At 43.1% G+C, this 24022-nt stretch overlaps 1 protein-coding gene across 10 annotated transcripts in view; it reads right to left on the minus strand.

Annotated features, from left to right (window-relative positions):
• The window catches only part of JMJD1C (jumonji domain containing 1C), a 158356-nt gene that overhangs the window by 54194 nt on the left and 80140 nt on the right, over nucleotides 1-24022 (minus strand). For 2 of the 10 annotated variants that reach the window (XM_053949642.1, XM_053949641.1), the window contains exon 3: nucleotides 2199-2312. In XM_053949642.1, coding sequence (XP_053805617.1) covers nucleotides 2199-2312 — 114 coding nt within the window. The other 8 variants (XM_053949648.1, XM_053949647.1, XM_053949646.1 and 5 more) reach the window with 8 other exon arrangements.

Here is a 24022-nt window from a genome sequence, read left to right on the forward strand (position 1 = left end):
TTGAAGACATTTTCATTCAGTAAAGGTCTTATCTGTACAATTAACTTGTAAAACTTGGCATCAAGATATTGTCAGCCCTGCAAAGAGAAATTCCTATGAAAAACATTTCTCAAGCTTTTTATAACCATTCAAATAAAGAAATCTTTACACTATTCATCAGTGAGCACAATTCTGTTTTATGCTACTACACTCAATATCCAAGCAATAGCCAGTTAAAATGCAAATTCTGTGTGCCTTAGTACTTAGATGAATCTGTCAGGAAACTTCTTGTAATGTTAAAATAAACAATTTAAGTATCTTGTCACCAAACTACTCATGATGGATACAGATCAACAGCCTCCATCTCAGGTTTCAATAGGTAACTATTTGCTCCATAAGAGGAGGAAACAGCCTGATCTAACACAGAATTGTCCTCTATGTGTCAAAAATAGAGGCCAACAGTTAGGGAGAACAAGCTTGTCTCTGGAACTATTTTTGACAAGCTACTGCTTTGTAGCAATTTTCAGTGAATATGTCTTTAAGAAGTGAAGTCACCAACACTGCTAATTTCACATTACCGATCAAGACAGTATGACATATTTTGTCTGTTCATATGACATATTTTACAAAATGACACCTTCAACCTGAATGCACCTTCCCAAATTAAGGTGCTTCCAAGTCTAATGCTCTATCAGTTAATATTCTTTGGGGGGCCTAAAATGCATAGAACATCGTTATGCCACTGCCTGGCAATGGCATTAATAAAAGGCAGTCCTCCTATGTTCCGTTTGCTTTGTTCAGATCAGAAACGATCCACTGCCAAAAGGAGATTGATTACTGTTACTGGAATGAGCATTACCAGACATATGATCTTGACAGATTTCAGGCAAAGGACAGACAGTAGCACCAGTATTTGCTTTGTAAAATGAATCGGGAAGATTGCAGCTGGACTCTGAGGGTGAATTTACACCTCATGGCTCAGCTGATTTAAGAGGTCACTGCTGCCAAAGGAGGCTATCCCACTCTGTGTTGTGTCATCCTGATCCCCTCAACGGAGGAAGCCACAGCACTGGATGCACCCTGGGCTAATCCAGCTCAGCTCATCAACATCACAGGCTTTTCCCCCACGCCATGTCCCCGCCTCCCGCGCTCCAAAATCAAGGCTGTGCTGGTTTAGAGGACTGAAGGCACTAGTGCAGGGTCTGAGAGTGGGAACTGCTGTCTGCGGCAGAGCCAAACTGTTCTAGCAGCTCGAGTCATAACATGTAACCTCACCCTGATGAGAAATGTTCAACTCGTTTGGCTTCCCTACCACAGACACACAAAAGCACCAGCCCTTCCATGAACTGAACCTCCCTCTCCTTTCCCTAGGATTCTCTCTCAGCCACTCTCTTTTTCTAGCTCTGTATTTGGCATTGGGGAAAAAAAAAACATCTTGGTGAAGCAGGAGGGAAGAAGGGGTGTCAGGACAAAATTACATAGCATTTATTCAGGGCCATCTGTTATTCCAAGCCTCTAAGTACTATTTCTGTATCTCCACAGTGTACCATCCAAGCCATAAGGAAGAATTTATGGCTATTGTAATTGCAATCAGTTCAGCACAAGTTGAAGTATCAAGTATTTTTCTATCTGTCATAGAAGAGATTTTTAGACCTTTTTCTGAAGCAGCAAGGGGGGGAACACTAATTCTCTTGTTCCTTAAATACACACACATTAATATATTAATGTGTTTCTAATTAATGGAGAGGCATTAAAATCAAGGATACTGGAAATTTTAGCAGGCAACAGTAAGAAGAGTGTTTCTTTTTTAAGATATTAACATTTTCTGTTATTCATTTTCCAAGGGAACCAAAAATCAGTAAGTAGAATATCACTGCAATCATGCAAAGACCTGGAAATTAAAGTTCAGAAGGGATACTATCTTCTATCTGCTCTACAATTAATGGTATTGGTTAACCTTTAAAGGGGTCAGGTATTTTATCTGAAGGTGCTACAGTAATATTCATGACACAGTATACCTTGACATGATCAGATTATCTAGAATAATAGAGTACCCAATATAATCTTTCACAGAACAAGGAACAATCTCTGCTAATAACCAGTAGGAAATTGTTCCTGTAACACAGAACTTGAACATAAAATGCACTTGAACAACAGTAAAATCATGGCTTTTAAATAAATAAAATGGATAGTACTTATACACTAGTCAAATTTCTTACCTGATAGGGCTGAAAGGCACTATCTTCAGTTATGAAATCCAGCTGTTTGTCCACAAGGAATTCTACTGCAGTAATTGAATTGTATACACTTTTTCCAACCAAGGGCTTGAACGTCTGTCAAGGAAAAAAGAGAAAATTAGGCAACTGAAAAAAAACCCCTCAGCATATCAAACCCCCAAAACTGTATAAATACTGATGTATTCTTCCATTAAAACAAGCTAAAACAGAGTAACAGTTACTAATTATAGAAGAAAGGATGATTTTGTGTTCTGTCGCTTTTTTCCTTTGTGCTGTTGGTGGAAAACCAGCTAGAAAAGAGAATTACACCATACATTCTTCCTTTCCTTCACTATGCTTGAGCAAGATTGTTTACCACAGAAGCTCAAAGTACAGGAGCACCATTCCATCCTAAACACACAGCTCAGCCCGCAGATCCTCTCTCCCTGCCTGCAGGACCAGCTAGCACAGCAGTGATTATACTAAGGACAGCTCAAGTGGAAGCAGACTGCAGAGAAATCCCTCCCCCCGCTTCCTGTTCTGAAATCGTTCACCTTGCCTCAAGTCAACCATCTCATTTCCCTGCCCATCTCTGAACTGTTCTGACTCTGCTCCTGCCGCCCCCGCAGCCGCTCCTCCCTGCAGCAACCGGCTGCTCCAGCACAACGCCTTCGAGCCCACAGCACCGGGCACGGGCATTTCGCAGCAGGGCCAGGAGCCTTCCTGATTCACCTCGTGGGCTGCCAAAGCAACAAGGTGCTGACGACCCTCGCTGCTGCAGGAAGCAAAAAATATCCCAGCTCTGCTGCAAAAGCCAGGCACAGATAAAGGGGAGCGGGGAGTCGGAGGCTCCTCGACACACTCGTACCGTCTTGGCCCAAAGCCCCTGCCCTCATCCAGGCACAGCAGGATGCAGCAGGTGAGCAGGGAGGGCACCGTGCCTCTAGTGATCTCCCCTGAGAGGTGACAAGCAGGCAAACCCTTCCCTGCTGGCCGGGTTTCCTGGAACAGAAACACAAGGACAGCCCAGCAGAGCGGGGATGTACCTACTGGGGATGAGTCAGGTGAAAAGGAAATCCCAGAGGATGGAGGGGAGAGAAATGCTGCTCTGAGAACTGACAGGAACAGAAAGAGGAAGACATCTGTGAACAAAAGAAATGACTGGCAGAAAGAACATGCAGGATGCTAGGGGAAAAAACATGGAGGGACAGAAAAAAAATAAGAGGAAAGTTATTTTATAGAACAAAAAATAATAATGAGGGAAAGCAGGAAAAGAAAAAAGCCCTTCGAGACTGATTCTAAATTTAAAATGCAGGAGAAAAAGACAAAGAGGAGAAACAAGGGCAGGTCAAACCACATGGAGCACAGTACAAATGCTACGCCAACATCTGTAAAATGCTGCTATCACAGCTCACATACAACATCCTGCAGCAACAGACCCCAAATACTTACAAGGGAAGGCAGGATCACCACGACCTATTTACAGATGGGGAAACTGAGGCACGAAGCAGCCCCATAACTTGACAAAAGCCACTAAGCAGGGCAGCAGCAGAGCCAGTGACCTGCCCTCAGCCAGTCTGCAGGCAGCTCACAAGTGAGCACTCAAGGTTTTATCAGGCTTCATTACCTACTTTCAAAGGTGTTGCCTCGCGATTAGGCTAAATATAACCCAAGTGTCTCTGGAGCTTCAGCTCTGGCACTTACTAAACAAATGAGAGAATTCTTCATGGCAGATACATTATACTTTCTAATAAATCTATCAAACTCCACAAATGCTCCGACTGAATGCACAGCATTCCTGTTTCCATTTTATTTAAGGTTTCACTTCAACTGCTACTCTTTCTCAGACAAGGAAGGAAAAAAAGTCAAACCTCTCCACCAGTCAGCCATCTCTACAATAGGTAACTGGATGAAAGGGCTGGAGGAGCAAAAGTATATGATAATATTCCAACTACAGAGTCCAAATAGTAAATAATTATTTAACCTCTAATAGCTAAGAAAGGGCCTTTGCTCTTGCATCACTTTCCTATAATGGATCTTGTATTGCTAATGGTTAAGAGAGGGTGGAGTTCACATCGTGAAATTGCAAAGCGTTGAGTGCATAAACTCACAAACAGACATTTATTTCTTTGAAAAAGCCAATGTTGTAGTCCTTCAGCTCTTAAACTGCCCCCATGTCTTCCCCAACACTGTTATACTTTTCCCACACTGCCTTCTTTCTAACTTTCTGAGCTATTATTCAGGTCAAGAAATGAGTTTCCGACTACAAACAACAGGACATACCACATCATCAGCTGAAACGAAACTGTGTGGAATGTGGCTTGCAGTTATCATTCAGGATTCAGACAACACTACAGATTAAAGTACATGTGAGCCACTGCTTTATCTTCCTAGTGGTATTAAAGGAACTAGTTCCAAATATAGATCTGTGAGTGTGATTATTCTGAGAAGAGAAACGTAATGCCTTCTCCCTTACTTTCATAGATCTATGCCTCTAGACAGGTCAACGCCCCCAAAATACTCATGTGGAGGATGCAGGCTATCCCAGAAGCACAGAGGAAAAATATGTAAATAAATACAGCAAAACCATGCTATGTCACACATCTCCTCCAATGTGGATAGCCGCTCAGCTGCACACAACTTGAGATTTTTCAGACACTATTAAAAAACATTCCCACTATCAACAACAAAACACCACCCTTAAGTAAACGCCTTCTTGGAAAAGCAAAGTCCAGACTCCATCAGTTCCACGAGACAGGCAGGCCACCAAGGAGACACCCAACCTGGGACAGGTTAGGGATTTGAAAAATTTTAAACAGAAGACATAAATTAATTTCACACTACATATCACACATGCCCAAAGGAAAACAGACTGAGAGCACAGCAGGCAAGAGTCAGTTGTTAGAGGTAAGCATATGAGGCATGTAAGGACATGAAAATATATATATAAGAAGGTCCAACAATCTCCTTGCAGATTTTCAGAGGAAAAGCTCCTTGCAGATGCTCCCTCTTTCCATTCCCAAAGTGGAGGACAACTTTAAGGACAATCAAGCATATTGGCAGAAACCAGGAAAAACTGAACCTCAGTAAATTTAAGTCTCCCTTTCAAACCTGTAGGTTGTAAAAGAAGTTTTATATGTTAACCCAATTCCCCAAAGACCACAACTAAGTAGAGGATTCAAGCACTTAATTTTAAGTGATATCTGGCTTTACCACTATTCTAACTGGATGCTCTAAAAAAAAAAAAAAAAAATCCCACTTTTTCTACCACCAGACTTCCCTGCTTAGCCAAAGGGAGCTCTATGAACACACACACACTCTCTTTGGCTGCTTTGCTAACAAGTTCCCTGATGCTGAATAAAGTGTGTTTCTTACTCTGCCCCCTTGCCATGATTTTACCCTGGCTCATGCCAGAAATAACCTGTTTACAGGAGGCAGCTGGCACAGCACTGAGTCTGAGAATTGGATTCTGGACCTTCTGGAAATTCAAATAATTTTGTAGAAGACATAAATTACCATCACTTCGCAGCAAGCAATCACAAAACCATTCAACAGTATTCACCAAATACCAATACTGCCTTTTCTTATGCCCAGTAACATAAGTCATCTCTTTATTTATCTTTTCAAAACCTCCACAACAATCACAGGACCAAAGCAGTAGCGAGCAAGCACACAGTGCATTTTTACCTCTGCCTAGTGCAATTAAGCAGCTGGAGTGGTGGTAATCTGCCTCCAGCATGAGAGCACGCAGCTCCCTGGCACTGGCCAGGGTTCCAGAAGCCACTGCACCTCGACTGCTGCAGCCTGGGCGCTGCCAGGCTGTGACACCCAGAAGGCTCAATGCAGCAAATGCTCGGGTTACAGCTGAGCTCGCAGCTGCTGCCCAGCTCATCCCGCACGTACCACTGCCTCAGCTGCCTCGCTGGAGCTCACAGCCTGCTTAGCTGGGCACTCTGTGCCGCGAGCCCGCTCCCAACACCACAAAAGCTCATCCTACTGTGCACACGTACCGCAGTGACCCTTTTTAAAAAATCTTTCTATAGGAATTTATGCCATAAGCCAAACAGGCTTTTAAAGAGTTAACGATGTAATTTAGAAAGCTATTCTTGCACTAAAACATCTACATTCTATACTTCTTCCTCTTTAAAGCATAAAAATTGAAAATATCATTTAAACCTAATTTTTACATGCTATTCAGTAAACTTTTCCACACACTGTTCTCTAGCCTTGCTGTTTAGTCTGCAATAGCGCAAACACCGGCACCTTTTCTTTATGACACTTAATCATTCGAAACAGCTGTAGCTCTCTTCCAACGCCTGTTTGTTGCCATGGTTCGTACTCAAAGGCAGAATTACCAAGTGGAAAAGAGCGGACAATCAGTAAAGCAGATCTGACGTTAAAATCGAGCACGGGGTTTCCTCATTCGCGGATTACCCTGCCTGCAATCCCTACGGAAGCGGCCGTTTCCAGCCAAGGCGTTATTCCGGGCGGAACTCTCGCAGCCCTTCGGCGGGGGGGGGGCAGAAGGAAGTACCCGTCGGGACGCGGGGAGAAGGCAGCGCCAGCCGGGCCCGCTGCCCGCCGGAGCTGCCGCATGGCACGGCGCACCAACGGCGCCCACGGCTGTTCTAACGGCGGGGTCCGTGCCGTTAACGGCCGGCACCGAGTCCTGCCGCTCCCGCACCCCGCCTTAACGGCATAAACTTAACCGAAGAAAGGGGAAAAAAACCCGCAAAACCTCGATTTTTTTTTTTTCTGAACTCCCTTTCTCCCGTTTCCCGAGGGGCGCAGGCCGCCCTGCGCGCCTCCGCGGGTGCAGGAGCTGCCCGGTACTCACGTTGTCCAGGGGTCGCCGCGCTCTCGTCCCCGCCGGGCCGCGCACAAAGCCGCCGGCCGCGTGCCGCGCGCGCCCCCGCGGGAGCCCGTTCGTCACGTGCGCCGCTCCGCGCTCCGCAGGGATAGGACGGAGAGGGCTTGAGGGCCGCGACAGCCCCGCGGGCCGGGGGCGCGGCCCGTTCCGCCCCAGCGGCCTCGGAGGGCAAACAAAGGCGCCCGTCGCAAAGTTAAAGTGTCCGCGCGGGTACGTATCCCGCGGGGGAAGGCGCGGAGGCGCCCCCCGTCCCTCCGAACCACAGTGGCGGATTGTCCCACTCCCCCCCGCCCCGTCGGCCGGTACGCACCTCGCCCGGCGGCCCAGCCCGCGGGACCTCCGCGCCCGCCTCCGCCTTTGAACTCACAAGGAAAATGGTTCTCACCGCGCCGCTTCCGGGTCGGGCCGGGCGGCCGAGCCGGGGGCGGAGACTGCGGGGCCGGAGGAGGAGGCGGCGGGGAGGGAGAAGAGGAGGAGGACGACGACGACTCACCGCCCGCCCTTTGTGGGGCCGGCGCGGACTATCGCGCAGCTGTGCGCTCTGCGGAGGCCCCGGCGCGTTCCCGCTGCTGGGTCATGGCGCGCTGCCGATGCCGCCGCTTACATAAGGGCGGGCGCGCAAGTGCGCGGTGCCGGGGCGGGAGGAGCCGGGCGGGGAAGCACCGAGTCGAGCGTCGGGCGAGGAGAGCACGCCGCGGGAAGAGGCGGCGCTCGGCAGGCGCGGCCCGCGGCCACGTCCCGCGGGGGCGGAGTCACGGGACACGTGTGGCGGTGGCTCGGGAGCACGGCCGAGGCGCCCGGGGGCCGAGAGCCTCCTGCTGCCGCTGCTCCGCGACACAACCTCGGACTTCGTTTACAGCCTCAGTGCTTCTTCCCCCCGCGAAGCCGAGCCCGGCCTTGGAAAGCCGCTCTCTATCCCTCCCGCGAGTGGGCTTTGGAAAGCTAGCAAGCGAAGGCTGCTGCTCGTCCACATTCAATCGAGAGGAAAAAAAAAAGTAATAAAAAGGAAGGGCGGGTCAGGCATGAGCTCAGTGCCTGGTTTGGGTCCAGGAGCAGCCGGAGCAGAGGGCGGTGGGCGGCTCCGCTCCCCCCTCCGCCGCCAGAACCTGGGCTGTGCCGCCCAAAGCCTTCACCAGCAGCACGCAGTGCTCAGCGGGGACTCACAGCCCGGGAACCTGTGGAAAAATCTTAGAGCACAATTTTCTCATTTTTAGTATACAACCTATTTTCTCCCTGACGACCCACCACCCAAAAAAAAAAAAAAAAAACCAAAAAAACCAAACAAACAAAAACCCCACGTGTTTTCACACTTTCCAACGCTAGCTAATGTCACGAACGAGTTGTTTACAGTTCACATGGAAACTTCAACTGAATAGTCCAGTGGGAAAAGGTTCTGGGGACACTTACTAATGAGAAAATGATTTCCAGAGAGAAATTTAGCAAAAACACCTGTAATATAGTCCTTGAGCTTAGCTCACATACATAAACATGAACAGTAAGGGAAAAAAAAAAAATCACAAGGGAGGTTGCGATAGAGATATTCGTTTTCCCCAAACTCTTTAAACATAAACAGCTGTACATTTTTCACTTCACGGAAAAAATACAAGGCGTGTCATTTGCCAAGAAAGTATGAGAATAATGGGAAATCAATGCATGACTACATCTCTGTTCTCATCTTGAATTATTCCAAATGATGTAAGCTTAAAGGTGTACTGGGATGCTATAACATACTAAGCTCTGAAATAAAATACTTAGGTACAGCTAAACATGAAAGTTGAACTGGAAGGCTTTCTACCCACCACAGGCTTTTCTCCAGCAAACTGGTTTTCTTCCATAACAGTTCGTGACACTGCATGCACACGAGCAAGGGCAGAAACCAGGCTACCTGTACATGGTGTTTGTACACTACCCAGCCTATGCTCAAACCACATAACTGCAAGACTCCTGGATTTTGCTCGGAAAGGACACTAGCAGAGGCAGTTTATTGTATTGATTTTCCTTTTTAAGTGGTCTTCCATCCGGGCTGGCTCAAGACAGCTGAGCAGCCTTATATGGCAGCAAGGCTGCAGGGAGGCAGCAGTGCCTTGAGCAGCCTCCATCTATTCCTGACCACCCAGACTGGACAGTTGCTCCTCTGGTTTCAGCACCCCTGCCACAGCCCCTCACCAGACCCACTCAGGGCTCACCACCAGCAGAACACAGCTTACTAACCTCCTTGGTTCCCCCAAAACACACCTCCTGCCCCAGCCATGCCATGGTAGGGCTGCACTGCCTTATCTCCAGAGAAAAAAAATAAACATCTTAGTGACACCATTCTGACCTGATTTCCTTTCACTTCCTTTTTCTCCAGCCCACCTCTCACTGGGTAGGGGGAATAACACCTCAGTCACTTGCACCTGTACTGACAGAGTCATGTAGTAGCAAAGACTAAAATGCAGCCTTATTCCAGATTTGGGGCTGCAGTTTGCACTGCTGTTCCCCCTGCAGAGCAGAAGTGTGCCTTGTTACCCGCCACCAACAGCAACAGGGCCACTTGTCAAGTGAGCAGGACAGTCTTTCACAGACTTGGTCCTGCAGAGGCCTCATCACCTCTAAGGAATAAAATTTGACCTATCAGTAATAGCTGACACAAGAAAATATCTTGGAACTCAGACTTTGCCAAGTAATCAATAAACAAAGTATTTCTCCAAACTTAATTCTGTACTTGTATGATCTTCAATTTAACTTTTAGAACACATTTTAGATTACCTCCAAGAAGTACTGAGCATCCCAAAGACATACTACTTCCACCACTAGATTCCCCCCTTTCTCATACAGTTTTAGGTTTTGTTTTACCATTTCTCTTAAGAACTCAGACACTTAATAGCTATTTCAGGAAGGGCAAACAAATGAAAAATGCCTATTACAGAGCACAACATACTTCATGCTACTCTTGAACTAATGGTGCTGGGATAGCTGTGTGGTATGTAGCGCAACTGTCAAAGCAGGCAATCCTTAATAATATCCAAGACAGACACTATTAAAATACAAATCACAAGACAGTCTGGAGGACAGGCAAGTTTGCCCGTTTGGACAAATCTTTATTAATAGATGGCAACTTAGTAACAAAGAATATTAATACCCAGCCCAGCACCACCAGTTCATTACCACAGAGGGATTTTGCTAAAAAATCTCAAGTTGCACCAGCTATGCATGGAATACTAACTCAGCAACTCTTATTTTCAGGAGTTTCACTCAAAGACATACTCAGGAAAAATCCACTAAGTGGTAAAACACCTTTTGGAAGTAAAAAAAAAAAAAAAAACCCCAAGGAAGTTGCTAGTGGTATAATTGTTAATGTTAAGTAGACTAAGGCAACATAAAGTGACATTTACATCATTACTACTTACAAAATTTACTACAATATATATATGTGTATGTTCTTAACAAAACACAGATTTGCCATGTAAAGGTAAATTTTAAAATAAGAATTTAAAAAAATTGTGTCTATGCAAGCCTGGCTTTAACATTTGCAAAATACTACATTTTCGAAAGGCTTATTTAGTAGTCACATTATTTTAGCACTGTTTTCCACTACTGTTTGCTTCTTCTCACAATTGGGCCTGAGCTCTGTCAAACAAGCCATACTATAAGCTTGCAGAACAGAGCTGCCTTTGTTCTTTGGCACTGCCAGTCCCCTATGGAATCAGGCAGCACACTGAACTGCACTCGACAAACAATCCCTGACCTTCAATTACTGGCTTGGCTCACTGCCACAGGATACATGTATTACTGGTAACACAGCGTGCCCTATTTTGCAGATAATCACTAGAACTACAGATAATCATGAAAATCAACGGAAAAATACAAACATTCCCTTCCTAAAATCGGAATTGTAACTTCCCCGGTGTGCTGCAGCACAGCCCAGCTCAGGGCACACCTATGAGGACAGCAATACTGCAGGTTTTGTATTTTTAGTGACTGCATGAAAAATTCCAGGTGGTCGATGGCTTTGCCGTCCTCCGCTGGACATTTTCAGTTTGTTTTTTGTTTGCTTTGAGGCGGAAGGCATGCCGGGTTGTGCTGGCACAGTTGTGCAAGAGCTGCTCTTTTTTTCCCCCTGCTATTTTTCCCCTTTAGGGGCCTGGCAGGTTTTTCAGTGGAGCGGCGCTGGCTGAGCAGGCAGGGGCCGGTGGCAGCTGCAGCTCTTGCACTTGCGGCCTGGCCGGCAGCCAGCGCCCGGGCCCTGTGCCACCGCCCTGCTGGGAGCCACGGCCACCGGGACTGCCACACCGGCACTAGGGAAGTGACAGCACACATGGATCAGGCATTCTGCTGTGACCCCCTTTTGTTTCTTGCAGGCAGCGAACCCCTTGAACTGCAAACCCTGCTCCTTCTTCACACCACGCCAGAGCAACCCACGTGCGCAGTGCTGCGGGTCAGGAAAGAGCACATGCAAATATTGCAAATGAGTAAATATTTAAACTTTAAAACAAATGAAGGTTAGTTAAACCGGTCTTCAGTATTTAAATTAGCATTTTTTTCTACTTATCTTCTTCCTGTCTGTGCTGCTCCACATTTGCTTAGCAAGCAGAACCGTTTCATAGTGATAGTCCTGCAGATATTTCCTGCAGAAATAATGCAGTATATGGGCAGAGCTACGGTCAGCCTTCATGTTAGTGGAGAAATTAACTTTCTCATTATGCATTTGTGCAACCCATCGAGTTCAGGCCCTGTACTTTAGTGCAGAAGCCAAAGTCCAAAGGAGAAATTAATGTGTGTGAAACAATCATTACTACTGGAACTGCAACAAGTAAAATGCAGCAACTGGCATTCAGGTGCCAGTTCATTTGGCAAATTCTTCATTTAACTTTCCTTTTTTGGTTATTGAGGTGGGCAAATCAGACATGCAAAAACTTCACCAGGCTATCTTTAGTCATTTTTCAAAACTGAGAAGCTGAGGACAAGAGTGTACATGAAGGAACACGTGCAACAGTACAGTTAATACACTCCAGATCAGTGCTAACTGATTTTACAGCATATTTCAAATTAATACAATTTAAAATATGGTTTCTATCTTTTTAATATTTTCAATCTACTTTTAAAACCAATTTTGTCCTTCCCTGGGCAGACATCATGGGGTTTAATGCTGCATGCATCAACATGACTGTGCAATTTTCCCCATTACTTCATCCACATCTACTTCATCATACCAGTACTGTTGACACAACTCTGGGAATAAGCCCTGTTAATGATCTGGTGCTATATCTGAGGCTGATTCAGTGTCCCTGCTGTAACAGGAGACCAATAATTGTGGTAAAAGAAAAACCAGATGCATGGCCTTGGAAAAAAAAAAATCATCATCACTGTAGTCAATAGAATTGTATGAGTTTTCTTATTTGCTGGACAGTGCTCTAGCTCCAGATTTATGTTCAAATACAAAATATTGAGCAGTCTCTTAGGCATGATGTCTCATTTTAAGCCAAACATCACTGTAACAGACTTGTGTTTTCCTAATCCCCTTCCCCCATTAATTGATCCAAAATGCTGTGACCCTTGCCACTCATTCAAATTGAGTAACATCAATGTCACCCTATGTGTGACCTGCTCTCTCTCACTTCTGGGTGCAGGTCTTTCTAACAAAGCTTATAAAACACGTTTTTCTACCCATCCCCATAGTTCAGAGCACCAGCCTATATTGCCTATATTCAGTCTGCATTTCATTCTGGCTTTAATAAATGAACACATGTTCAGACCATGCAAAATGCTGTCACAAACACTCCCAGCCCACTCTTTGCACTCCTTCCCCCAGCAGCCCCATTACATCACACTGCACTTTCCAGCACAGCATCTTCCAATTCTGGTATCACTCATTTACCAATTTCAGGAACAATTTACTAGCAACACTAGCAAAGCTGATTCACTGACATCTTTCCATTTTCTCCTTAAAACTCTGCCTGCTCTATTGACCTCTGAAACCTTGACAATGGCTTGGGCACTGCTTGATGGAAGCCTCATCTTCCCTCATAAGCAATGCCTTTATTTTCCACCTCCTGTCTCTGTGTGTCACCCGCCCTTGACTCGCTCTAAAATTTTAACTCTGTGCAGAAAGGAACTCTTTTCATTCTGTGCTTGTTGTACAACTCACTGGACAAGGGAATTCTGGACTTTCATGTGAGTTTTCAATTGTCGTGGTAATGTGCCATAGCATTCATTAACCTTGGGACAGATTCTGTCTTCTACAAAGCAAGCACCACAGCTTCAAGTTCATAATGTTCTTACCCACACTCCGTCTGCAATATTCATCAAACCCTTTTTAACTTGGGTGCCATCCATGTTTTGCAGTATTCATGCTTTTTCAGCTTTCTTGCTTCCATCACAGTGATTCCAAACTCCATCCAACTCATTTCTTGGCTTTACTTTCTTCTTCCAACCCTATCAGCAACATTCACAATGTTCTTGCATCCTTTTCCCCTATAACTTACTGGATGTAACATTCATTTACCTGGCCTCCTTCCAGCCTCACCTCCAGAAAAACAACCTTATTAAGAAAATCATCCTCAGGCTTCTAAACATCCACTGAATTTCTGCTCTTCTGATTCAGCAGCACTGTCGTGTCCCTCTCATTCTTCCCACTAATTGAAGTCCATTACAGAAGAGGAGTCCACCTTTTACCCTCCTACTATTTCCTGTTCCTCTCAGACTACATTCCCAACTGCCTCTCAGAAGCTCATCTTGCTTCCTGAGTCACTCAGATCTAGCTTTCATAAGGTCCCTTTCTGTTCTTATTACCCAGAAGTTAAATACCCGTCTCACCTTTTTCCATCTTATCCCCTACATATTTGTTAACTTGGATTTCCAGAGCACTGTTTTTTTCCCAATTCTGCTGTTTTTTCAGCTCCTCTGCCCTGCCACTCCCTGTCCTTTGTCTAGAGCATCTTATTCAGCAGCTTAGTCATCTTCCTGTCTTTTAAATGGACTGTATTTTATTTTGCCTTTTTCTGCTTGCTCTTCACCAAAACAACTTGGGAGCATCCTCACCACAGGAAGCTCAGCTTCCCACTGAAGTTGAGGCTCCTTGATTGCTCAAGCTGCTGGCAGGCCCTTTGGTCCAGGGACACCTCCTGGAAACAAGCCACTGGCTCCATCAGAGGCGAGTCAGGGTGCGGTTCTGAGGGAGCCTCACTCCAGGCATCACTTCCTTTTACAGCAGTGGTGAGCATGCACCCATGCTGTTATTTTCCATTCCTGTAGCCCCATAAGATTCTTGTAACATCAAATGCTCCCTATATGCCTGACACCACACCCAGGGCATGCAACGTATTCTTGACACCATGCTATAAAATGGTCACTAGAGTAGCAGGCTGGGACAACTCAGTTAAGTCTCTGTGGGGAGTGGAACTGGCTCTTGAAACAGAGCTGGATATGTTAAAGAGGAACTCCTGTTTGGAGCTATTTGCAATAACAAAAGCCTCCAAAACATACAGAAGGTGAAGAAGAAAAATACTGAAAAAACATCAAGAACCGAGAGCAGTATTTTAAAAGAACACATCATAGAAACTGAAAGAGGGGAATACCTACTTCATGTTATCATGTGAATAAAGTTACTGAACATAAATTTGGATTCAGTTTCTGAGAAGCAAAAAACTCCTCGGGGCCACTCCTCCAGGTCTACATTTACTCCCTTTTACTGACAGCAGTGCATTTCACTGTTTGTCAGACACAATAAGAGCTGTAGAATAAGCACATTCAATCTGCAACATACTCTGAACTGGGGAGGACGAGGGTGGTCCAGGGATGTTGACAAATAGTTAAAGGGCTGCAACTTCTACTCCTTCCTCCTCTTCTATTTCCACTGTCTCCAGAAAAGTAGGAACTCCATTTGGCAGTTCTTTAGGCTTTCTATCTGGCTGTCTATGGATTCCCCTAGGCCATTCATGGAGGGAGAGGATTACTCATTTTGGACTCAGTGCCTCTTTGCTCTTAGTTCCAGCTTGCTGGGAGTAAGGTAACACTGGAACATTGGTCTGTGTTTTGTAATACATCTTTTTTATATTCTAAACTTTGTACACTTTACCCATGAGGGTATCTTAAAAGTAGTATTTTCATATTTCCAAACACTAAGACTTAAGTATTAAGTAACAGTGTGCATTATGTTTTAATTATCTTTAGAAAAAGCTTCATCTTACTGAGACAATGTGCTAATATATACTCCTCAAATAAAAACACCAGACTGTTCACCTCACCTGTGTGAGGGAGGGAGAGAAACAGTCAAGTGTCAGACTACACATAAGTATATTTTAACTTTCTTGAGCAGTATTTTCTCCTCCTGTGATTATTTAATAATCACACTGTAACTCTGTCAGACCTCCTACACAGATACAGTTGCTAATACACTGGTTTGATTCCTGAATCTGCAGTATAAAAGGCTTGGGAGAACTTCTCAAATAAAAAAAACTCATATAGGCATAAGCCACTAAGAAGGTGAGGTTAAAAGTTTACATTTGATAATAAAACATCTGATAGAACAGACAGGGTTTTAGTCAATATATCCCAGCATGAGGATAATGCTGAAATAATGTTGAAACACCATCAGTCTATCTAGTAAACAAATTAGAAAATAACCTAGATATCATAATGGATTCTCCCCCCTGCCCAATGCTATTTTTAGATTCTCACATCTGCCCTACATGCTTGTCCAGTAGCAACCTTGATGGACAAACACTTTTTTTTCCGTTCAGGAAAACACAGGACAGATGGTGTTCAAAGTATTTCTCTCCAAGATAACAAGTTTTCCGCTTTTTATAAATTCACTTATCTTCAAACTGTGACAGCTGTGAGTTTAAAGATAAAATCAAAATTATCCAGATCTTGTTCATCTCCTTTCTCTAGGGTCTCTGAAAGGTCACACAAACATGTCTCATGCAGAAGATTTCTACAGAATGTGAAATGTTTTTCTAAGTTTAAACTTACTGGAATTTTAGAAAAATGCAATGTATTTTTTTCCAAGTTATGTCTCAGGTCTGTATTGTGAATTTAGGATCTTCTGGATCTGTTTGTACAGTACATCAGATAGTACTTACCTCCAAGATCTATTTATAGTGGTGATTACATTCCCTCATTCCTCTCATACTAGCATACATGGCAGTATCACTAACCTGCATTTTCTACTTCCATGTAGTCTCTCATGTTAGATTGTATTCTAGGCTCTGGTTATCCTCATCCTCCTCCCCTGTATCCTGTTTGGCTTTTAAATTATCTTTCTTCAGCATGGATGAGCAGAATTATGTCTGTTGGTGTGAAGGGGCTCTCGGGGGCAGCTCCAGGGGGACACAAGCATGCCTCTGTTCTCACACATCCCAGAGTCACACCTGTGATCAGCTCGACATCACACAGCCAGTTCACAGTCCTCCTCTGACCAGCCAGAAGGCTCAAACCTTCTCCTTGCCACTGCTTCTGCTGGATAAGCTCTCATCTATATTTGCCATCTGCTCCCAAATCCACCTCTTTCTGTTTTACGTTTTATGCAGTGACATTTTGTTCCATTTTAATTACTTTGTTTCTCAAGGATATTCCATTTTAGTTACATAAAAAACCCTCATCTTCTGTATTAAGGCCTTCTCCTATTCTGCATCACCTAGTGCTTTAATAAAATTTAATGAATTAGTCCAAACATTTTAGTAAAAACACGAAGCAAGTCATTCCCAAAATGTGCTAACAGCTATTGGCAGACAAAACTATTTCACCACAACACTCCACCTGTTTCAATACCACAGAGCCAACATCTTATAAACTCATTCCTGCCTAATTTACTGTTCACTCTACTAATCCCAGTCTTCCTCTGATTGTTCATTGCTTGATATAATGTGGAATACATGACAAAAGTCTAGAAGAATGATATTAATTACATTTTCTTGCCTCACAACAAAGCCAATCAAAGTTTTTATTCAGGTGGGTCCATGACATAACCATTTCAAGGTGCTGTTGATAAGAGTAGACCAGGATTAAGGGCAGAGGGAGAAAACACACAGTAGCTATAATCAGTCTTTTCGTGAAGACTTTAAAGAATACAAGACCATGAGTAAAAGGCAGCATTAAATCAAATATGTCAAAGCAAATTTCCTTGCCAAATAGAAGAGCAGGCTTGAGAAGCAGATCTATATCCTGACACTTTGCCTCCTATGCTACTCATGTGTGCAAGCTAAACACATTAGACCCAAATGAAACTAATGGAGATGCATATCTGGAAAAAAAAAGGAATAAACAAAAAAATTCAAACCAAAACAAACCCCAACAACAACAACAAAAAAAACCACCACCAAAAACAAAACAAAAAAAAAAAAAAACAAACCAAAAACCAAACACCTCCAAATATTCAGAAATCACCACTAACTATCTGTCACAATATGTAATGTATGTAGAATGCAGTTCCCAAAGTCACCTATACTGGGTCTGGTCATACTCGCTATATTTATTAGTGACCCAGATCATGGAACAGAAACTGCATTTATTAAATTGACAACCAACAGCTTGATGGGACTGCAAACTATATTAGAGGACAAAAAGGGAAACCAGACAAGTGGTCTGAGAAAAAAGATGACATGCAAAACACTGCACAAAGGCAGAAGTCAACAGCAAAAACAGTGAGTGGCTAAGGAAGAATTCCATAGAAAAAGAGTGGTTAGGTTCAATTTATGGACTGACTTAACAGTATCATGCTGTAAAAATATAAACACAATACTGGGATATATGAATGTTTGTACAACCTGTGTTCAACATTCATAAAGCCTCAGTTATAGTACTATAAAGTGAGCAAAGTTCTAGATATTGCTCTTCAAGATAGGTATGTACAATAAAATGAACTTAGTTTTGGAAAATACCATAGATTAATACAGACTGAAGAGACTGGGAGGGGAAAACAGCTGGGTGTGTCTCCAGTAATGAAAACAGGATGCTGCAAGGAATAATTTCTTAATCTCTACAGCAGACACAACAAGTTTTAACTGCCTTAATTTAGATTAGATGATCGCAAGGTCTTTTTCAGTTGTACGATTCTAGAGCATCTGCCTAGCCACTTACCTCTCCCAAATAAAACAGCATTTAGAAACACATAGCCAAATTAATAATATCTTTAAGTCTGCTTTTATTATGCCATGTACCTCTCTGCCCAACATCACCTACTTCATGGCTTCTCTCAACAGCAACAAACCATTGCTCCTGGGAGGGCTGCAATGCAAAATGAGTTTTGAGACCTCCTTCTTGGCAGCAGTATTCCAGTGCTCTTGAGAGCTGGGAGGTACCAGCTTTCCCTGGCTGCACTGACCCCAGCCTCCACATTCCCAGCGGTGGAGCTGAACAGGAAGATTTACCTGCAGACCTTGGGAAAGGTTCTGGCAGATCATGCCTGACCTCAATGTCATAGAATGGCCTTCCTTGTCTTGAAGATTAATTCTCCCCAAAGACAAGAAATTCACTCTCTGAAGTAGATATATTGTAGTTTACTTTATTTTCTTTAATCTCCCAAATCCTTGACTGCCCCTCACACACACGATGCAATGCCTTCCAAAGTTTTACATATTGTGAGGAGAGACTGACAGGCTTTTAATTGCTTGCCTAATTCTTCCTTTCTTCCTCTTCATGTTGGCACTGCTTTCTTCAATGATTGGTATCACCCTGAAGGAAAAATTAGCTAAAATAATTACAATCAACACAAATTTTTTCCTAATTGTGAGATGAAAATTTCTCTTGGTCTCTGAGTATTTTACGATGCTAAAGTTTCCTCTCTGGTTGTAGCAATTGCCATTTTCTTATTCTCATACATCTAGTATTTTCCTCTATTTATCATTCTCCTTACTGAAAATTAGGCCAAAAATAGTTAATGTTTTATTTCTGTATTGTGGTTATTCTCTATCCTTCTCACCACACAAGACCTTATTTTTATTTTTTTTTCACATAATTTGCAAGATCAAGTTTAATTTTTAGAAACAAAGCTGAATTAAGTTGTCCTGTCCTCTTCTCCCCCCCGCATTGCTTGCAAGATTCCTTCATTAGTTGTACGATATATTCTCAGGTTGACTATTCATCCATTTTGAACTACAGACCAAGATAACTCTCTACTGAGGATTCAGTTTCCAGGCAAGCTTTACATATCTGTAAGTTCCAGAAATTGAGTCCTAAGGCTCCTTACACCTGTGACCAATTTTGCTTATTTAAATTTGCCCCTAAGATTCAAAACCTAGATTTCCAAACTCAGTTCTCTATATTTTTTTCACATATTTCAAACAGAATCAACCCACGATTACTAAGGGTGCAATTTTACATTCCACTTCATGTGATGAATGGTAAGCTGCCACTGACTGGGAATGTCTGACTGCCTCAACAGCTCTCTGCAGGCCTGATCCATCAGAACTCACCCCAATCTGACTCATTCCCACTGGAGTCACCTTGCTGATGTAACTCATGCCTTGGCTGCGTGACTGCTCAGATGAGGCAGACAGGGGCACAGAGAGGGAAGCCAGCTCTTCTGCAGATGATGAAGCATAAAGGGAAACTGACGCTCAATCCAAATTATTTTCTAGAATATCCTCATTGCTTTTCAAAGTGAAGGCTAAAGTAATACTTTCTTCCTGATGGTTCAGTGACTAGTTTGAGGAAGAAACTTGCCAGCAATCAAATCCAGGAGTGCCTTGGCCCTATCACTTCTCTTATCTCCACCCAGGAAAGCAAACCACCTGATAATAAGGCAGTATTTATCTAACAACACTACATACAAAGATCCCTACCCCTATTTGAGTCTAACCCTGGGGCTAACACAGATTCTTTGCTCCTTCTGTCATCTTTTTCCAAAGTGATTTTCAGCCAAACTGATTTCAGTCTGACCTTTTTATACCAAAGCCTTTTTTTCTAGTCCACTATATAATTGCTACTGCACAACTTTTCCTTTTGTTCAGTTATTTCTGAACAGCACAAAGCCTTTTAAACACTTCTAGTCCAGTTAGTAAGAGCATTCTGCCAACCTTCTGATACTTGGATGTTTTATATCCTGACCTCTATGAGAAGCCCACATTTCTCCATTTTGTTGTCCAGGCTCTCAACATTTCAGTTCTTAGTAATCACATACCATTATGCAGTGGAAATTTTTCCTTAGCTGCAATGACTGACTGTCATTTTCCTTAATCTTGGAACTCTTTTCCTTCTCAGTTGGTACTAGTCTCCTACCACTGGCACTTTTCCATATGCCAAGAAAGAAATAACATTTATCCAACAGCTCTCTCCTAAAAACTGCGGTTTGAATAGAGGTTGCATTGCTGGTCAAAGCTTTTCCTTAGACTGAAATTCCCAGCCATTGCACTAGCCACCTTCTCCAAAGGCAGTTTTTCTAGGTACTTGGGATCAGAGTCTCTCTATGAGTTGAGTTATCTCCTCAGTGCTCTCTCCACCAGGTACCATACTTCCACTTAGGATTGTCAGAGCATCTGCTCTGCCTTCTCCAGGATGGTATGCACATCTGTAATCCACCACGGGAGAAAATGTGCTGTTGTTTACCCTATCATGAAGGCTAATGATGGAGTCTCTCCTTCCCACTCCCACTCAAATCCCTTCAGGATCTTTCTCAGCTTTCTCATTCCTTCTTATCTTCCCATTCAGCAACATCAAAAGTTCCACCAAGAAATCTGCAGTTTCTCAGCCTTCCCTTAATTCTTGGATCTGGTTTAGGTTCCAGCCTCATTGCCAATTGCATCTTGAGCCTCCCTGCTTTTCTGGCTTTTTTTCCTCTTCACTTTTGAATGGTATTAGTAATTTCGTGCAAACTGTACTTTATTAAATCTACCATTTTTCAGGTTTCCTTCACCATTCCCTTTGATTATTAACTCTCCTTTGTTTCGAGTCCCTCCCTGCCTTTGAAAAGGACACACACTAAACTCCCTTGATATATTCAACAGTTACACAGCAACTACTTATCAGCTGCTTGACTTTTGAAACCTCTTGTCTAAAGGAATTTCAGCCCTTCATTTAGATCAGCTGTGGGTAGCAACAGCAACCAGTCTCATACCTAAGTTCAAATGCTGTCCATAAATTACATTCAAATCACTTGTCACTGGTCCTCAAGAAACAAGATTTGCTTCCCAATGCCTCAGTGCTCGCTTTGCTGACCTCTGCTATAAGCTCAGTGCTTTATAACAAACTGAATGTGTCTGATTTATTCCCATGGAAGTCTATCCAAATTTGGCACAGTTAGAGGCCTTAAAAAAAAAAAAAAAGAATTCACAGATGTCTGACTGAGAAATGCTTGCAAGCAAGGTGCTGTTTCCATTCCTGACAATCACTGCTCCTGATTACTGAGGGTTGTGGCCTTCAAGATCAGGACAAAGAGTGCTTCACATTGCTGGCACCCAGCACTAAAGAAAAAGGGAGACAAAAGCAGAGGAGAAGGCACAGGGGCAGGGAAAGAACCACTAGGTGGGTGAGAAAGAATGAACACACGAAACAGCTGGCAGTGGATTAACAAGAGTAGAAAGCTCTGTGTACTACCACCACACATCCCCCTTGGGAGCTGGAAACACACCTAGAAACCCCAGGCAACATTCTTCTGTTTTTTTACAAAGACAACTTAACTGCTTCTTTTGTACCTGGGCCACAAAACCATCCAGCCAACTGATGTGGAAAAAGGCACTTTGCTCTGTAAAATGCTTGTGTACTAAGAGGGATTAAGCTTCTCTTACCCCACTCCCTTCTCTCCATCATTTAAAACAGGCATCCTTCAGGAATCCCCCCCCCCCACCCCAAACTGACTGGAAGGAGCAGCATTTTATTTCTGCAAGTGCTACCTACTTGCAACAGTGTCAAAGCAGAAATCATCCAAGCACTCTCCTCATACATTATTCTGCTCAACACTTTCCTCTCCTGGTCTGTGTCACTTCTGAGTATTTTTTGCCACTTGCAAGACACATATGTGAGGATGAGAACGTTGTCCTTTATTTTTGCCTTTTGACTTAGTGTAGTAATTAATTATTTTAAATAATTCTCCTGCTCATGTTCAATTTTTGTAACAGCATTTCAATTAAATTAAATTACTCTTTTTGTTGCCCAACTAGCCAGGCATAACTGACACAAAACTATCAATAAATCAAATCACAGCTTCAAATCTAGAAGCATTCAAAAGTTGGGGAGGTTTACACCTATTTAAGATATCCTCAAGTTGAGCTTAAAGGCATAAACAATGGGTGGAAGTTTAAAAACAAAGCCTCCCTTTGGGTCTTAATCGTCTCATACCTGTAAAATGTTTTTAAGAACTTTACTTTCTTCCTCAACCCCGAAGTAACCAGACCAAGCTTTACGTAAGCCAGGTACTGAGGGAACAGAAGAGTAATTCTCACTGACAGGTTTTTATTTTTCTCTGAAACAGAGCTATATCAGACCAAGACTCACAAATAGAGCTAGACAATAGAGCAAGCACTAAATCTCTAGGATATTTCCTCCCTCCCCCCCACAATTGCATAGTGCTATAACACTGCACATTGAATTACTTCGGGAGAATCTATAAAATAAATGACCCATTTCTGGTCAAAACTCCCAGCTGTGAATCACATAGCCATTTGGCCTACAAAAAGCAAAAAACAACCTTTCCTGCACCCCACCACCCCACATCCCCACCCCCCAACCTGTTCTGGAAAATAAGAAATAAGTGTGATATTTTCCAATGAATATAAAAGCTAAGAACATTTTGAGAAAGAAGCACAGTTACTTTACTTTTAGAACTACCTTCCCATATGACAAAATCGTTCTGGCATACCTGCAGAGAAATGCTTCATTTCTCTCTCTCAGGCATTATTCAGCCTCTGAAACTCTCTGGGTTTCTTTAAAACTGAGTTATACCTGACTTTCTCTGTAAGATTACTAGTCCTGAAAAGAAAGGGAATAAGGAAAAATACATCCACAGGTTTGAGATCTATTTCAGCAGAAGTAAAGATGCTTTGCACTAAGTGGCTTTAATTATAGTTTTAATAATAGAAGAAACCCCCATACTGGCAACTTTTTGTCTGCCTACAATGACCTAAGTAACATTACCAATGGACTTCAGCAATAAATACCTCATCATTGTAATGAAAAAGAAATGGACCCCTAGTTGTCACAGCAGAATCTAAATTAGGTTTCTATATTTAGAAGTACCACCTTTCTTTTGAGGATAGTAATGTGCTTCAGTTGAAGGGCAAAAGAACTCATAGGAAGCTGGTGCAGAAGCTCCTGAACATGAGTGAGTGGCAAAAGAGTGCAAAGAAATTTATATATAATGATGATGTGTATCAAATGTAATTATAACATCAACATTAAAACTAATTTGTAGAAGATAGGAGGTGTATGAAATTGAAAAGTGAAGTTTAACTAGCTGAGTTCTAGATCTTTAAAGAAATTAAAAGGACAAAGATATTAATTCTGTTATCAGCTTTTTATTTATGACCTTTCCAAGAGAAATTTTCAATCATTTTTGAGAAAAAGGGGAAGCCTTCTGTTTTGTTGTGTGGTCTGGTAATACCTCACAGCCCTACTTCTCAGATGCAAAAACTTACTATTTATTTTCAGAAGTGTTTTCTCTGTGATGCACAGACACACCCCACTGAACTTTAGATTGTAACACTCTTTATAATATGAAATCTATACTTTATTGGAATTGACATTCTGCTGCACAATCTTACTTTTCCAATCAGAGAGCCCTTAACACTGAGCTAAAACCTACATTTTAAGGATCACAGTAGGTTGAAGGTTGATGAGGATAAGAAAAATATATGGGGGGGGGGGGAATTAATTTTTCCCCCCCCCACGCAAACTTTGCTGGTATAGGTATTGTGCCCCAGAAGGAAGACCATAACCTGACTTGTGGCAGGAAGCAGAGGGCTGAGGCACAGCCACTCTTCCACATGCCTCTTTGTAGCAGTGTGGTGGAAAGCAGAAGCCAGTCGGACCACAGTAACTGTGGAGG

Source organism: Vidua chalybeata, chromosome 8 (assembly GCF_026979565.1).
Source record: "Vidua chalybeata isolate OUT-0048 chromosome 8, bVidCha1 merged haplotype, whole genome shotgun sequence".
Taxonomy (NCBI): domain Eukaryota; kingdom Metazoa; phylum Chordata; class Aves; order Passeriformes; family Viduidae; genus Vidua; species Vidua chalybeata.